The sequence below is a fragment of the Dysidea avara genome, chromosome 9, assembly GCF_963678975.1.
Source record: "Dysidea avara chromosome 9, odDysAvar1.4, whole genome shotgun sequence".
NCBI classification, from domain to species: Eukaryota; Metazoa; Porifera; class Demospongiae; order Dictyoceratida; family Dysideidae; genus Dysidea; species Dysidea avara.
In genome coordinates, this window is record NC_089280.1 from 32,368,732 (window position 1) to 32,386,268 (window position 17,537).

At 39.8% G+C, this 17,537-nt stretch overlaps 2 protein-coding genes across 2 annotated transcripts in view; both read left to right on the top strand.

Annotated features, from left to right (window-relative positions):
• The window catches only part of LOC136267074 (receptor-type tyrosine-protein phosphatase S-like), a 336,067-nt gene that overhangs the window by 12,799 nt on the left and 305,731 nt on the right, over positions 1-17,537 (top strand). The window lies entirely within an intron of this gene.
• Positions 3,179-17,537, top strand: part of LOC136266484 (contactin-4-like) — a 38,170-nt gene continuing 23,811 nt past the window's right edge. The window contains exons 1-3 of the mRNA XM_066061498.1: positions 3,179-3,514; positions 3,722-3,906; positions 8,494-8,852. Coding sequence (XP_065917570.1) covers positions 3,179-3,514; positions 3,722-3,906; positions 8,494-8,852 — 880 coding nt within the window. The remainder of the gene's footprint in view (positions 3,515-3,721; positions 3,907-8,493; positions 8,853-17,537) is intronic.

Sequence of the window (17,537 nt, forward strand, 5' to 3'; positions counted from 1 at the left end):
TGTTAATGCAAATGAGCAGTGCCCAAGGCACATTTGTATTAAGTGTAATCAGGGTGTTGATAGTGTGATTGAGAGTCAGGCCAACACTAAGACAATATGTGAAACAGGCAGTAGGAGCAGTGATGTGGCAACCATTACAATAAACAGTGTGTCCAGTTATTTTTTGCCTGTTTGTGTTGCTGGAATGGAGATATCCTGTTTAGTTGATACTGGTGCAGGAGTGTCCCTACTGAGTGGAGATGTTTTGGATAAAGTTGGCCAAAGGAGCATCATTGTGGAACCGGTAATTCACCAGAAACTAGTTGGGGTCGATGGAATACCACTAAAGGTACGTGGAGCAAGTACCTTCCCTTTGACTATTGCTGGCCTTGAATTCCAACACAGGTTGATCATTGCTGACAACATCACTGCAGATGCAATGCTCGGACTAGATTTCTTAGATTCTCACAACTGTGTTCTTGACCTGGGACAAAGGAAGCTGTGTGTCAACAACAAAACCTGTATTCCATTGGTACCACGCCTCTCTCCCAAAGATTCACTCCTGGGGAAAGTAGTCCTACAAGATACAACTGTCATACCTCCTGTTAGTGAGCTAGAGGTCATGGGACGAATTGAATGTTCAGAGAAGCAAGAAATTAATGGCATTACCTGGATGGTGGAGGGGGTGCAGAGTCCAGTATTTGTAGCTAGGGCAGTAGTCACACCACAGACCAAGCTAGTGCCTGTGAGACTGATCAATACAGACCTGATACCAGAGACACTGTACAGAGGAACCAAGTTGGCAAATGCAGAAACTGTTGAGGAAAGAAATGTTAATGTTGTGGGAAATGTTGATGCAACTACTAGCAGTAATACCTCTGTACCAGTCTACACAGACAATATTAATCAATTACCAGATGATGTTAGCCAGACCCAGCAAGACAAGCTCCTAGCATTGCTGTCACTGTATTCTGATGTGATTGCTTCTGGTCCTAACGACTTAGGTCATACACAGGTGCTTTCCCACCATATTGATACAGGAGATGCCCCGCCAATCCGCCAAGCAGCTCGTCGGGTGCCTGTGCCAAGTAGGGAAAAGGTAGAACAACTACTTGAGGATATGTTAAGCAAGAAGATCATCTCCCCATCAAAGAGTCCATGGGCATCACCTGTTGTCTTAGTCCAAAAGAAGGATGGGTCAATTCGATTCTGTATAGATTACAGAAAAGTCAATGCAGTCACACGAAAGGATGCGTACCCCCTGCCAAGGGTAGATGACACCTTTGATACCCTTGCAGGTTCATCATGGTTCTCAACCTTAGATTTGAAGAGCGGGTATTGGCAAGTCGAAGTGAACCCCAGTGACCGGGAGAAAACAGCCTTTTGCACCCAACAAGGCCTATTTGAATTTAATGTAATGCCTTTTGGCTTGTGCATTGCCCCAGCAACGTTCCAAAGACTAATGAATCTGGTGTTAGCAGGTATCCAGTGGAATACATGCCTGGTATACATAGATGACATCATTATTTTTGGGAAGACTTTTGACCAGCATTTGCACAATCTTCAACAAGTCCTGGACCGTCTACGACAGGCTGGGCTTAAGCTGCACCCTAGCAAATGCCAATTTCTTCAGCACAAAGTGACATTTTTGGGGCATATCATCTCTCCTGATGGGATTTATCCTGATCCTGACAAGACTTCGAAAGTAACTGAATGGCTTACTCCAAGATCAGTGAAAGAAGTCCAGCAGTTCTTAGGGCTTGCTAATTATTATAGAAGATTTGTCAAGGACTTTGCTGCGGTTGCTAAGCCCTTACACAAGCTTACTGAGAAAGGGGTACCGTTTTTATGGACAGACCAATGCCAGGGTTGCTTTAATACTTTAAAATCTCTTTTAACATCAGCACCCATCCTGGCTCTACCTGACTGGTCCAGACCTTTTATTGTGGACACTGATGCTAGTGACCAAGCTATTGGGGCAGTACTCTCTCAGGTCAATGAGAATGGCGATGAACAAGTGATTGTGTATGCCAGCAGATGTCTCAGTAAGGCTGAGAGAAACTATTGTGTTACACGAAGGGAGTTACTGTCAGTTGTGACCTTTTTGCAGCAATTTAAGCAATACTTACTGGGACATACTTTTATGATCCGTACAGACCATGGAGCTTTGACCTGGATCCAAAACTTCAAGGAGCCTGATGGACAGTTGGCTCGGTGGCTAGAGAAACTTCAGGAGTTTCAGTTTACCATCATCCATCGTCCAGGGAGAAGACACAATAATGCTGACGTACTATCCAGAATTCCATGTCGCCAATGTGGAAGATCATCACATGTCACCACAGACCCTGTGATACCACCTGTGCAAGGTAATCCCGAAGAGCTTCAAGTGTCAGCTGCCAATCTTACAGATAACCACACAGCTGAGGATCTACGTCAAGCACAACTATTGGATGGAAGTATTGGTGGAATACTACAGGCAAAGGAAACAGACAAAAAGCCTAGTGCTGAGTTTGCTCAAAGTCAATGTCCCTCTTACCGAAGGCTTCACCAACAGTGGGACCAACTTGTTGTTCAAGAAGGAGTACTATGGCGTCACTACCACACCCCATCAGAGAGCCACAGTTGGCTTCAATTGATTGTTCCTCAGTCCTTGCAACAGGTAATTTTGAAGGAATTACATGAAGGTACAGGAGGAGGCCACTTAGGCCAAGATAAGACCCTTAATAAATTGAAAGAGAGATACTATTGGCCAGGACACTTTAATGCTGTGCGAGACTGGTGCCAAACATGTCCAGAGTGTGCTACTAGAAAGTCACAAGCCCCAAGACGACGTGCACCACTGGGTACCATAACTGCTGGGTATCCAACACGGATAATGGCAGTAGACCTTCTTGGTCCTCTTCCTGAGAGTAACAGTGAAAATTCATATGTCATGGTGGTCGGTGACTACTTTACAAGGTGGATGGAGGCTCTACCTATCCCCAACCAGGAGGCACAGACAGTGGCAATTAGACTAGTGGATGAAGTATTTCTGAGATACTCAGTACCTGAACAGTTACATTCAGACCAAGGCCGTCAATTTGAATCAGAACTGCTTACCGAGGTCTGCAAACTGTTGAACATACGTAAAACCAGGACGACCCCATACCATCCGCAGTGTGATGGCCTTGTTGAAAGGTTCAACTGAACTCTTTTAGGCATGTTGGCAACATGCTCTAAGGAACACCCATTCAACTGGGAGCAGCATATACGCAAGGCATGCATGGCGTATAATACCAGTATACACCCCTCTACCGGATTTACACCTTTCTACCTGATGTTTGGGAGGCAGGCACGCTTGCCAGTTGACATAATGTTTGGAACCAGCAAACCAGAATCTCAATCTCCTAATGAGTATGCAGCCACGTTGAAGAAACAGTTGACCTCAGCATTTGACTTGGCTCGTGAACAGATGGGTAGACAACATATGCGCCAAAAGGAGTATTATGATAAGAAGTTACATGGAGACCCATACCAGAGAGGGGATGGGGACCTTGTGTGGCTACATTCATCAGTTGTGAAGAGAGGCCAACATCGCAAACTCCACCATCCCTAGACAGGACCCTACCAAGTGCTCAAGCAGATCTCAGAGGCTACATACAGAATCAAGCAAATTGATGGGAAAAGGCAACGCAAAGTTGTTCACTTTGACAGACTGAAGCCTTGCCCTAGCAACATCCGTGTGAAGGACCATACCAACTAGGTAACTAACACAAAGCAGAAGAATGTGGAACAGTCATCTGGGTCAGTAGATGATGAACAAGTACGGATGCCAAGTATTGGGACTAACTTGCAGCTCATTGATTACGATGATGATGATGATGATAACGGACAAACAGTGGACACACAACGACCGACTGCTGTGTCACCTTTACCCCCACCTAGAAGGTATCCTGAGAGACTCCAACAACCCCCTGCACGTTATAATGATTTTGTACCACATAGTTAAGTTCAAGCTGAGACGTCTTCTTGAAAGAGGGGGATAGTGTAGTACATGTGTTATAGCGTAATATAGCTTGGACAGCAGATATAGCTAAGTGTAAATAGGCTAGTGATAGACACTTGAGACACGTGTAATGTAAGATATATTTTGGTTATTGTTGTAATTGCTGTTGTTGAACTATCTGAGTGCTGCTTACCTACCGCAAGACTGAACGTTACAACAAAAATAATATCTCCTGTGCCAATCACTCAGTACTGTATCTAACGTTTAGACTTCCTAAACTTTTATGACACACTAGAAGTGCAGTGTAAGTGTACTAGGGCATTATCAGCATTTCTCTGTTGAGAATGTATTGAACCTGTTACATTTTATCCTTCCATTGCCAAAGGCCATGGTGCAACAAATGCTTGATACTGCAGCAAAGAAATGTATATAAGCTTCACAGAGAATATTTATGGCCCGGAAATACAGTGAGTGGTTTTCTCCAGAGATTTAAACTATAATCATTGTGTATGTATATATATTTTATATTTCACACCTTTCCATGCTCACACCGGTGTTTATGTAATACTTCTCTGTGGTCCAATGTCAGCATGTGACCAAGGACACATTCATGCTTTTATTGTATGTATGTATGTATGTACGTTCTCTCATTTTTTCAATGATGGTGTCAATCATCATTCAGTGTCCACACACCACTGATGTGCCATATCCATGAGTATTCCTTTGAAGGCACTGCCACCTTTGACAGCACATTTTATTTCATCTTGCAGTGTATCCAAGATGCCATGTGACCATTTTTTTGACATATCGGCGCATCTCATACTTTAAAATGTAACTCAGCGGATGAATGGTTGTGTGTGACACATAGTGGAAATACTCAGCTTCATTTTGTCCCAGATATCAGTGTGGTCTGCCCTTGGCAACTCCAGCCTATCCATCACCCTGTTTCATCCTCATTTAAACAACTGGTATCACATGAGGAGGACACAAATTCTGTACAGATACATAAATTAATATCCTAGACTGAACTGCAGCTGAACTCTGTACAGAGCAACTTATTTGTAGCTGAATACTCTACAGGGTGACTTGTTTATAGCTCTCAACTCTCTATTGGGTGACTTGTTTGTAGCTACTCGTGACTTATGATTTAGCTGAAATCTCTGAATGGTAGCTTGTTTTGTAGTTTAACTATCTACAAGGACTAACTGGGTGACTTGTAACATAGCTAAGTCTTTACATGGTGACTTGTTTATTACTGCTGAAGTCTCTACTGGGTAATTTGTTTGTTTTCAGCTGAACTCTCTACAGGGTGATGTTTTATAGCTGAACTCTCAACAGAGTGAATTGTTTGCAGATGAAATCTCTAAAAGGATGTGTTGTGACATAGCTGAACTCGTTACAGGGTGATTTGTCATGTAGCTGAACTCTTTGTATTAAAATCAATCCTGACCCATACAATACCATTATAGATATTATTGAGATAACTATCCTTGCTAAAGCCCTTAACTACTGTAGTAGTAAGTCATTCAACCAGTTACCATTGAATAGTTTTCAATATCTTGACGAACACATTTTGGTAGTAGTTGTGTGATCCCTACAATTGGTATTACAGTATGATACATGCTTCTTGTGCAAGAATTGCTTTACATAAATTTTGTGCTAGTGTATCAAACGGTACAGTAGTACCGTTTAAGTAGGGATTCCCCCAAAAATTTTGCGCGCCACCCAAAATTCGCCTTTGAAAATCATCCTAGAGACATCTTACGAGACAAAAATCACCTTTACGGAATGGTACTAGTGCATATGATATATGGCATAGCATTAATTATAATAAAACGCTTACAGGTGGCCAGATATAGAATATTTAAAAATCACCAAAATTTTAATTTTTAGATTGACTGCCTGACTGCCTGACTGACCACAGTTGCGAAGCTAGAGGCCAAGCGAAGCAGCGCACGGCCACCATTTTATGCCATGAAAAACAAACTCACCAGTAGGATGTGCTTTTTGGGGTTCCAATGAGTAGGCTTGCGCCAATTACGCCGGCATAATTTCGAGCATAATAGGCTGACGAAAGCATCAAGTATTATGCCAGCATAGTAGAACAATTTTCAAGAATTTTAATTAAAATGTGCAATGCATGCGCCAAAAATACTGCACAACATGAATACACTGCACATTTTTACTGCATTTCATATAAAAACCTTGCAGTGCTATTAGTTTTACTATTTCATGACTGATTAGTCACACTTTATCATACAGTATGATAGTAACTGTATAGTAGGGACGACAAAAGAGTAAGCGTGGCCCACGAAATAATATCACCCAATAACCAGCCTCAATTTTCCCTGACGATGATGAGGCACTATTGGTGAGGTAAAACTATGCCCAAACAAGCTTTCAGATAAACCGAAATGCTTTCAACAAGTTGCTACGGAATTTTAAAAAAATTTTATTCAACGGAATTTTCTACTGACTGACTAAGTACGTAACTGACTGACTGACTGATGCCTTCAGACAAGTATAACTCAATAACGGCTAAGGCTACGGGCTTGATTTTTTCACTGTTCGATGTCGCTTTGGCCCGACAGGTGCCTTTTGGCATACCACAGTACGTACAATGCATTCTTCATGGACTTACCAGTGTCCTCCTTTGTGTCCCATTCATCTTTGCTGACAGGGAAAGGTGTCGATTTGGTGCAAGCACGTGATGGCTTTCCTTCGAAACGGAAATCATCCGCATTTTTCATAGTGGCTATTTTGATTGCAAAGGTGCTTTTCAAACAGTTCTTGATTCGTGTTGCTGTGAAACGGGTTGAACATAGCCGACAGCGAAACTTAATGGATACTTCACTTTTCAGACTCTTGGATAATTAATAAAATTGGGCGTGCACCATTTCTTTTGGTATGCGTAAATTGTAGAGGTGCTTCCGGAAAAGTTCTTGATTCATATTGCTGTGTAACAGGTTGAGCATAGCTGACAACGAAGCGTAATGGATACTTCACTTTTCAGACAATAATTGATATAGCTGGGGCGTGTGGCGCCATTTCAGATACGGTATCCGTGGGTTCACCAGTCATAATAAAATTATTTACAAAAAGAGTTAACAAACAAGTACACGAAAAAAAATGGAATTTGCAACTAGAGTAGGGACCACAGCACATAGATAAAAAGTACTAAAACAAGTTGAAGTAGTCCATATTAAATCACAGTAAAACAATAAGAAGTGTTATATCCCTACTGTGCTCAAGATACCATAACGGAAATGCGCAGTAGGGATATAACACTTCTTATTGTTTTACTGTGATTTAATATCATGGACTACTCCAACTTGTTTCAATACTTTTTATCGATGTGCTATGGTCCCGACTCTAGTTGAAAATTCCAAATTTTTTTGTGTACTTGTAATAAGATCAAGATACTCTAATAGAACAGTCACTTACTCTAATACAGCAGTCAGGAAATGACAATATTCTCTAATAAAACAGTCAGCTTTCAAGCATAATCTTGATTTTGAGAGCATAATAGTCTGGATTTTTTAGCACTGCTCAAAAGCATAATAGACTATTTTCAAAGTATAATTGGCTCAAGCCTACCGATGAGTGTAAGCCCTCTGCGCCTTGTCTTTTCTTTTATCTTCAAGCAAGCTGCTTGTCTTCTTCATCAAACGAAATCATATCAAGGCATTAATTTTCCGTATCAACACTTTCTTTAAGCAGCATAATTGACGCCACAAAATTTAAGGTGCTTAGATTATGCTACTGTATGGAGGTACCAGTACTATATAACTAGCTACCCGTGTCTTCACGATAGGCTACAAGATCACGTCCATTCTTCATTCTATGCATTATTGATCGAAACCACGATGACCACACCAACACTATAACTGTATTTATGACGAAATAGTGACCACACACCTTCAAGTTGGTGAGATACTCTGATAATCGATCAAAACCACAATGACCACACCCCTTTTGGGCAAGCACAAGCCAACTCGAGATACTCTAATACAGCAGTCACCCTAATAGAACAGTCACATGTTTATAGGTATGCTTAACAAAAACTAAACAAACTAGTATATTAAAAATTATAAATTTAAAAATGAAGTAGGGATCCAAGCAATAAAAAGTAGTGAAACAAGAGATGAATGATGGTAGCTATTACACCATAGCTCAGTGGGAAATTCCTACTTTGGCACTGAACACAAAATAATTGTCATACCATGCCAAAGTAGGGATTTCCCACCGAGCTATGCTGTAATAGCTACCATATATCGTTCATCTCTTGTTTCACTACTTTTTATTGCTTGGATCCCTGCTTCATTTTTAAACTTATAATTTTTAATATACTATTAATTGTAATTCCTGCTGTTATTACTGTACAAGTCCTAAATGCTCTACAAGTCCGTATGGTCATCAAATAACCTTGCAACTCTTAGCAAATTACTTTAATATTAATGTTTTTAGTAGTAGAAATGAATTGTGCAAGCAATATGTCATCAATTAGTTATGAATGCCACTTCTCACAGGTCCATAGTGGCCAGTAGTGGGATAGCATTCACAGAACTAGTAATCTGTGCATGTTATCTTGACTATGCTATGTACACAGACCAGTTATCCATCAGTGTTACACCAACCAATCCAGTAATTGGTGAGAGAGGAACTGCTCAGTTCACTGCTACAGCAAGTGGTGTAAATATGAGAAATTTTGTGTATCAGTGGAGGAAAAGACATACTAATAGTCTTCCTAATAAGGTGTCTGGTGTTAATGGAGTAATGTTAACAATTCCTAATCTTGTTGAATCTGATGAAGGAGTGTATTATTGTACTGTGACTAATGAGTGGGGTAATAGTGTGAGGAGTGATGATGTCAATTTGAGTGTTATAGGTATGTATACTATCAAAGTAGAACCTTGTGTATAACAGACATCTTGTAACACTGTAATCTACACAAAAAAACAAAACAGCCAAGCTGTGTAAAAAGGTGCGACCTTTAATAGTCTGGGTGGAAAAGTTGTGAAATCACAGGTAGCAACACATTATTAATATTTATTTGACAACATTGCAGTCATTTCTTGGCCACCATTGTTAATTTTACAAAATTTTCACCCAGGCTATTACATAAATACTACGTCCTTTTTTTCACAGCTTGGCTGTTTTGTGTGGACTTTGTACTCTGTATGACCTTATTTTTACCCACATTTTCTTTTATTTATAGATACATTGATGATTATCGAAAACTGAATTTAAATTGTATTATTTTATTCGACTTTTTAATGTAGATTAGGGACCCAGCAAAAGGATTTTATGGATTTTAAAAGCCAAACATTTTAAAACATGAAGAATCGAGGGTGTGGTCTTTGACTAACAAGAGCATTTTGTATGGGAACATCGGTGGGGTCATTATGGGATCGAAATAAATGTTTTTCTAAAATCATTATGCCATCTTAACATGAGTACAGAAGACTGCACATGTTTTTGTTGAAGAGCTGATGAGAAATTAAGCTTGCTCCTTATTGCTGCTTCCTGAAGTCAAATACTGGTAAGGATAATCATGTTGACAAAGAACCTGATCAGTTGCTGCTATTGCATGTTCCATGGCATCGTAACAGTGTGAATAACAGAAGTAGGGACCCGTCGATTTCGCCAGCAAAATTTTTGGCGTAATGGTTGGGTAAAAGCAAAGAGCAAAATGCTGGCATAATACGTGCAATTTTTGTGAAGTGGACATAAAAATTGCACAAAAGATCGAGATACTCTAATAGAACAGTCAGACACGTTAAAATATTGACAATGCATAGCTAATTGTTGCAAGAACAGCAAGTGACAATCGAGATACCCTAATAAAACAGTCGCACATGTTAAGCAATATTAGTTGGCTTCTTGCTTTACATGTTAGAAGTAATTTCTGATCGAGATACTCTAATAGAACAGTCACTTTAAGGCGAAACTGTAGCTTTGCACTTGGAAATATTCAATTAACAAAGATCAGTGCTGAGCAAAATTATAATTCTTGAGCAAAATATGGAGCATAATAGGTGAAAAATAAAAGAATTGCTGGAAAGAAAAATAGGTAGAAAAAAAAGCAAAATAGACTGGTCCCTAAACAGAAGGTGTAGTAATGAAACAGTTTGAAAACACAGCTTGAGTGATTGCAATGGTCACAAGTTGTTGGCTTATTTAACAGATATTTATAGTGCTAAAGCAGTAAAAAGACCATATGGACCACACCTACATACAATACATGCTATTAATAAATAATCATTCTACAAGGTAGCTTACCCATCTATGTAGGTATTTGGTAAAATCCATCTACTGCAGTTTCGTTGAAGGTGTTAAAACAGCCTACAAAACAGATTGGCATTAAGCAAAATTTTCCATAATATTACTGGACTTTTCCATTCATCCTGACAAATGTATTGAACCATACCTCTCATAATTGAACTTTAGACATGCTTATAGAATGAATGGAATGGTGAAACTCGTGTTGGCTTGGGTGACTTTGCCCACTGCAGACTATCATCCTACAATATGCTTGGGAGAGCTTGTAGCAAATCATTGATTGGAAGTGAGATTTGCAATATCTGAGGTCTTTCTGCTAGCAGGTTTTTAACCATTTTATAAATGTGACTGGATTTTGGAAAAACGATCCAAATCGCACATTAGAAGTTCCGAGATAAACGGTTTTAAAGAATTGAAGCCAGCATAACTCTCCAAGGATAGCAAGCACGCGTATGAAATTTACACAAAAGATGCATCAATCTGTTACCTTTCAAGCCACTTCCAGTACTTGTAGCTGCTTGTACAGTTTCCCGCCAAATAAGATAGAAAATCTGAGCAGTTGGACGAGCGAAGTAGTATCACGAGTGCTCACAAAGGGGTGGAGGTTGGGGGGTGGCGGGGAGGGCAAAAGATAGACCTCAAAATGGAGGCAGACCACGATTGGAGTCCAGACACCAGATTACAGGGCTGTGCTGGCTCCTTAGTGGCTGATATGTAGCAAAATCAGCAGAGAACACGTCTGGCCAACATTATAAGGCTGTCCACCAGTAAACCACTGACTCTTGCCAAGCCAGGTCCTACACAAGGCCTGAAACCGCCATTTGAGCACTCCACACCACCCAGAAAAGACGTGTGTAAAAACCAGCCTCGTGTAGTTTGAGTAGTGCTGAGGGTCAAAACTTGTAGTACGATAGTGTAGCTATCCACTGGTGGTGTTAGTTTGATTTTGCCTGATGTGCGATTTGGATCGGTTCTGTGAAATCTGGTCACAAATAGGTCTTTTAGTGGATTTTGAAAACTCATCATCTCTCAAATACTTCAGGATTATCTTGGCATTACATTAGCATGACGTTACTGTATAACTATTTGTTATTTGAAATTAGCTATGGTTTACACAGTATATATCTAATCCAGAACTGCCAAGCTGTAAAAAAAGGAGTGCAGCCCTTGAAAAGGCTATGGTGAAAAAAGATGTGAAATCCAAGGTGGCGGCCAAGAAATGGCTGTGATGGTAGGTTAATGGTAAAAATTTTAATAACGACAATTCAGGTGAATTTGGTGCCGCTTGGTCTTAGCACAAAATTCACCTGAATTGTCGTTATTAAAATTTTTACCATTAACCTACCATCACAGCCATTTCTTGGCCGCCACCTTGGATTTCATATCTTTTTTCACCATAGCCTTTTTGAGGACCGCACTCCTTTTTTTACTGCTTGGCTGTTTTGGATTAGATTTCACTTCTTTTTGTATTTGTATATCCCAAAGCCGGCCTATGGCCAGCTTTGGGGCTTTTTAACCTATCTTTTTTCTTTACCACAGGAAGAAGAAAAAGATGAAACAGATTTTATAAATACTTTGACTAATTCTGATTTTATCAATAAATGTACAAATTATATATATAATACATATATACCACTTTCACACCTCACTTCAAAGGGAAGAGAAGGTGTATAAGTGGTATAGTAGCACTGCTAGCAGTGCTCAGGAATGCATTAACGAGAATAGGAGGTAGTATATACAATATAGCGACACTTCACAGGATCGATAGTGGGATTTAGTTTTTGTAAAGTGAGCCAAAGTGTAGATCATGGACTTGGGAAAGAAGATAGTTCATTGTTTTACTGAATGAAGAAGGTCACAGGTTAGTTTATATTGAACATGTTGCATTCAATAGTCATGTGACGATGTCCCACAGACACTGTGTATAGCGCTTAATTGATTTGGCCATTAGTGTTAATAGTATTCACTACTTTAGTTTATTCATGGCTAGTAAAGTAAGTACTTTAGTGTAGTTGAATCGTCTTTACATTGCTGTTTAGACACCTGGCGCGATGTCACACATGTGTAGTGACTGGGCGTGGTGCTTAATTGGCTAGGCCATTATAGTGCTGTAAACATAATCACTGCTTTAGTTTATTCATGGCTAGTTAAGCTTCATTATGAGCTGTTCAGCTCGTATTTGGGCTTCCTGTGCTTAATTGCGTACCCACAATCGAAGTGATCTGCTTGCTCGTGACGATACACTTACGTTCCTCCTCTCAGTAGCGCCTTGTCGTTGCTCTTACGACATTACCCACAATCGATAGCCACATGGTCCCATATAAATACACTCGCAAAGCATTCCTGCAGTTTCCATGTACACTTGCAGGTGAGTCACCCAAGTGGAATATATTATTTGTAACATGGGCACTTGTGATTTGCCTGAAATATACACACTCGCACTCGGGCTGTGCCCTCGTGCTCGTGTGTATATTTCAGGCAAATCACTCGTGCCCATGTTACAACTACTACATATATTACATGTCAATTAATCCCTACAGGATAACTTTTTTTGCAGCTGATCTCTCTACTGGGTGACTTGAAATGTAGCTAAACTCTCTGTAGGGTTATCTGTTTGTAGTTGAGCTCTCAACAGGGTGATTTGTTTGCAACTGAACTCTCTACAAGGTAACTTCTTCTAGCTGATCTAACTACAGGGTGAGTTGTTTCTAACTGATCTCTCTACAGGGCGATTTATTTGTAGCTGAATACTCTACAGGATGATTTGTTTGCAGCTGAACTCTCTACATGGTGGTTTCTTTATAGCTGAACTCTCTACAAGGTGAATTCTTCTAGCTGAACTCTCTACAGGGTGATCTTTTCATAGCTGAGCTCTCTACAAGGGGATCTTTTCGTAGCTGAACTCTCTACAGGGTGATTTGTTTGCAGCTGAACTCTCCACATGATGGTTTCTTTGTAGCTGAACTCTCTAAAAGGTAAGTTCTTCTAGCTGATCTCTCTACAGGGTGAATTGCTTGTAGCTGAACTCTCTACAGGGTGATCTGTTTGTAGCTGAACTCTTTACAGGATAGTTTCTTTGTATCTGAACTCATTACAGGTATCTTCTTCTAGCTGATCTCTCTACAGGGTGACTTATTTCTAGCTGAATTGTCTATAAGATTAACTGTAGCTGAACTCCATACAGAATAACTTGCAATGTAAAATAATTCTTTAATGGAGTAAGTTATAAACGTAGCTGACTGCTCTATTAGGGTGACTGTTCTATTAGAATATCTTGATCTTGCATTTGCTACATGTCAGTGGTTTGTAATCCGATTCTTCTGTACTACTGCAAGGACTTTCTATGATGATTAGATGATTATTCCAGCTACACACCGATTTTCAGCACATTGCTCTAAGCAGTTTGCCTGGTAGGCATAAAAACTAATAGTTTTTTATTCATAAAAATTGATTGCATAATTGTGGCACAGGTTGGGATTTGTGTCATATCTCCATGGTCTTTATCTCAATTCTTTTCAAACCACAAAAAGGCACTCCTACGATGGTTACTCCGTCTACATAGCAATTTTCAGCTCATTCCTTCAAGGGGTTTACCCTGTGGGCATGACAGACCTTCGATCTTATTTTACGCAAATAATCATTCATAACTCCGTGAATGTTCATTGGATTCCTACCAATGTTGGTACTGAGATTCGCCTTTATGAGCCCTTTGAGTGTGCTAAATTTCAGCCCGAATGAAGCGCACATACGTATTTTATGGCGGATTTTGCAAAGTGTGCGAAATGAAGAAGTAGAAGAAGGGAAAAAAATGAAGGAATTAAAATGAAATTTTGTTTGCTCGTATCTCGGAAATGGCTGGGGCAATTTTCTTCAAAATTGGTATGTAGACTCCAGCTGGAATTTCTCTAGCAAATTTGGTTCCAATTGGATTAGGGATCACAGAGCTACATAGGTATGAAAAGTGTGCTTTCTTTCTTCCTGTTAATATACTCATGGTGTGGCGTGCCGGCTTGGGCCGCACGACACACTACTGTGTGTCTTGATACTGATTATCTAATCCAAAACAGCCAAGCTGTAAAAAAATGGGTGCGTCCCTCAAAAAGGCTATGGTGAAAAAAGATGTGAAATCCAAGGTGGCGGCCAAGAAATGGCTGTGATGGTGGTTAATGGTAAAAATTTTAATAACGACAATTCAGGTGAATTTGGTGCTGCTTGGTCTTGGCACAAAATTCATCTGAATTGTCGTTATTAAAATTTTTACCATTAACCTACCATCACAGCCATTTCTTGGCCGCCACCTTGGATTTCACATCTTTTTTCACCATAGCCTTTTTGAGGGCCGCACTCGTTTTTTTACAGCTTGGCTGTTTTGGATTAGATTTCACTTCTTTTTGTATTTGTATACACCAAAGCCGGCCTATTGCCGGCTTTGGGACTTTTTAAACCTATCTTTTTTTCTTTACCACAGGAAGAAGAAAACATAAAGCAGATGTACTTTAAATAATTCTGATTTTATCAGTAAATGTACAAAACATTATATATATAATACATATATTTATTACAGAACTCTCCATGTTGGTTTCTTTGTAACTGAACACTCTACAAGGTGACATCTTCTAGCTGCTCTCTCTACAGGGTGAATTGTTTGTAGCTGAACGATCTACAAGGTAACTTCTTCTAGTTGATTTCTCTACAGGGTGATTTGTTTGTACTATCTACAAGGTAACTTCTTCTAGCTGATCTTTCTACAGGGTGATTTGTTTGTAGCTGAATTCTGTACAGGTGATTTGTTTGCAGCTGAGCTCTTTACAGAATGGTTTCTTTTTAGCTGAACTCTCTACAAGGTAATTTCTACTAGCTGATCTCTCTACAGGGTGATTTGTTTGTAGCTGAATTCTGTACAGGTGTTTTGTTTGCAACTGAGCTCTTTACAGAATGGTTTCTTTGTAGCTAAACTCTCTACAAGGTACCTTCTTCTAGCTGAACTCTCTACATGGTAGTTCGTTTGTAGCTGAACTCTCTACAAGGTGGCTTCTTCTAGCTGATCTTTCTACAGGGTGATTCATTTGTAGCTGAACTATCTACAAGATAACTTCTTCTAGCTGATCTCTCTACAGGGTGATTTGTTTGTAGCTGAACTATCTACAAGGTAACATCTTCTAGCTGATCTCTCTACAGGGTGATTCATTTGTAGCTGAACTATCTACAAGATAACTTCTTCTAGCTGATCTCTCTACAGGGTGATTTGTTTGTAGCTGAATTCCGTACAGGTGATTTGTTTGCAGCTGAACTATTTACAGAATAGTTTCTTTGTAGCTGAAATCTCTACATGGTAACTCCTTCTAACTGATCTTTCTACAGGGAAATTTGTTTGTGGCTGAATTTTCTACAGGGTGATTTCTTTGCAGCTGAACTCTCTACATGGTGGTTTCTTTGTAGCTGAACTCTCTACAAGGTGATTTCTTCTAGCTGATCTCTCTACAGGGTGATTTATTTGTAGCGGAATTCTCTACATGGTGGTTTCTTTGTAACTAAACTCTCTACAAAGTAACATCTACTAACTGATCTTTCTACAGGGTGATTTGTTTGTAGCTGAATTCTGTACAGGTGATTTGTTTGCGGCTGAGTTCTTTACAGAATGGTTTCTTTGTAACCAAACTCTCTACAAGGTGACTTCTTCTAGCTGATCTTTCTACAGGGTGATTTGTTTGCAGCTGAACTCTCTACATGGTGGTTTCTTTGTAGCTGAACTCTCTACAAGGTAACTTCTTCTAGCTTATCTCTCTACAGGGTGAATTGTTTGTAGCTGAACTCTCTACAAGGTAACTTCTTCTAGCTGATGTCTCTACAAGGTCACTAGTTTATAGCTGAACTCTCTACATGGTGGTTTCTTTGTAACCGAACTCTCTATAAGGTGACTTCTTCTAGCTGATCTTTCTACAGGGCAATTTGTTTGTGGCTGAATTTTCTACAGGGTGATTGCTTTGCAGCTGAACTCTCTACATGGTGGTTTCTTTGTAGCTGAACTCTGTACAAGGTAATTTTTTCTAGCTGATCTCTCTACAGGGTGATTTGTTTGTAGCTGAATTCTGTACAGGTGATTTGTTTGCAACTGAGCTCTTTACAGAATGGTTTCTTTGTAGCTGAACTCTCTCTACAAGGTAACTTATTCTAGCTGAACTCTCTAAATGGTGGTTGTTTGTAGCTGAACTCTCTACAAGGTGACTTCTTCTAGCTGATCTTTCTACAGGGTGATTTGTTTGTAGCTGAACTATCTACAAGGTAACATTTTCTAGCTGATCTCTCTACAGGGTGATTGATTTGTAGCTGAACTCTCTACAAGATAACTTCTTCTAGCTGATCTCTCTACAGGGTGATTTGCTTGTAGCTGAATTCTGTACAGGTGATTTGTTTGCAGCTGAGCTCTTTACAGAATGGTTTCTTTGTAGCTGAACTCTCTACAAGGTAACTTCTTCTAGCTGAACTCTCTACAAGGTGACTTCTTCTAGCTGATCTTTCTACAGGGTGATTTGTTTGTAGCTGAACTATCTACAAGGTAACATTTTCTAGCTGATCTCTCTACAGGGTGATTGATTTGTAGCTGAATTCTCTACAAGGAAACTTCTTCTAGCTGATCTCTCTACAGGGAGATTTGTTTGTAGCTGAACTCTCTACAGCTGATTTGTTTGCAGTTGAACTTTCTACATGATGGTTTCTTTGTAGCTGAACTCTCTACAAGGTAACTTCTTCTAGCTGATCTTTCTACAGGGTGATTTGTTTGTAGCTGAGCTGTTTACAGAATGGTTTCTTGGTAGCTGAACTTCTCTACAAGGTAACTTCTTCTAGTTGAACTCTCTACATGGTGGTTTGTTTGTAGCTGAATTCTCTACATGGTGGTTTCTTTGTAACTGAACTCTCTACAAGATGACTCCTTCTAGCTTATCTTTCTACAGGGTGATTTGTTTGTAGCTGAATTCTGTACAGGTGATTTGTTTGCAGCTGAGCTCTGACTTTACAGAATGGTTTCTTTGTAGCTGAACTCTCTACAAGGTAACTTCTTCTAGCTGAACTCTCTACATGGTAGTTTGTTTGTAGCTGAACTCTCTACAAGGGGACTTCTTCTAGCTGATCTTTCTACAGGGTGGTTTGTTTGTAGCTGAACTATCTACAAGATAACTTCTTCTAGCTGATCTCTTTACAGGGTGATTTGTTTGTAGCTGAATTCTGAATATAGGTGATTTATTTGCAGCTGAACTCTTTACAGAATGGTTTCTTGGTAGCTGAACTCTCT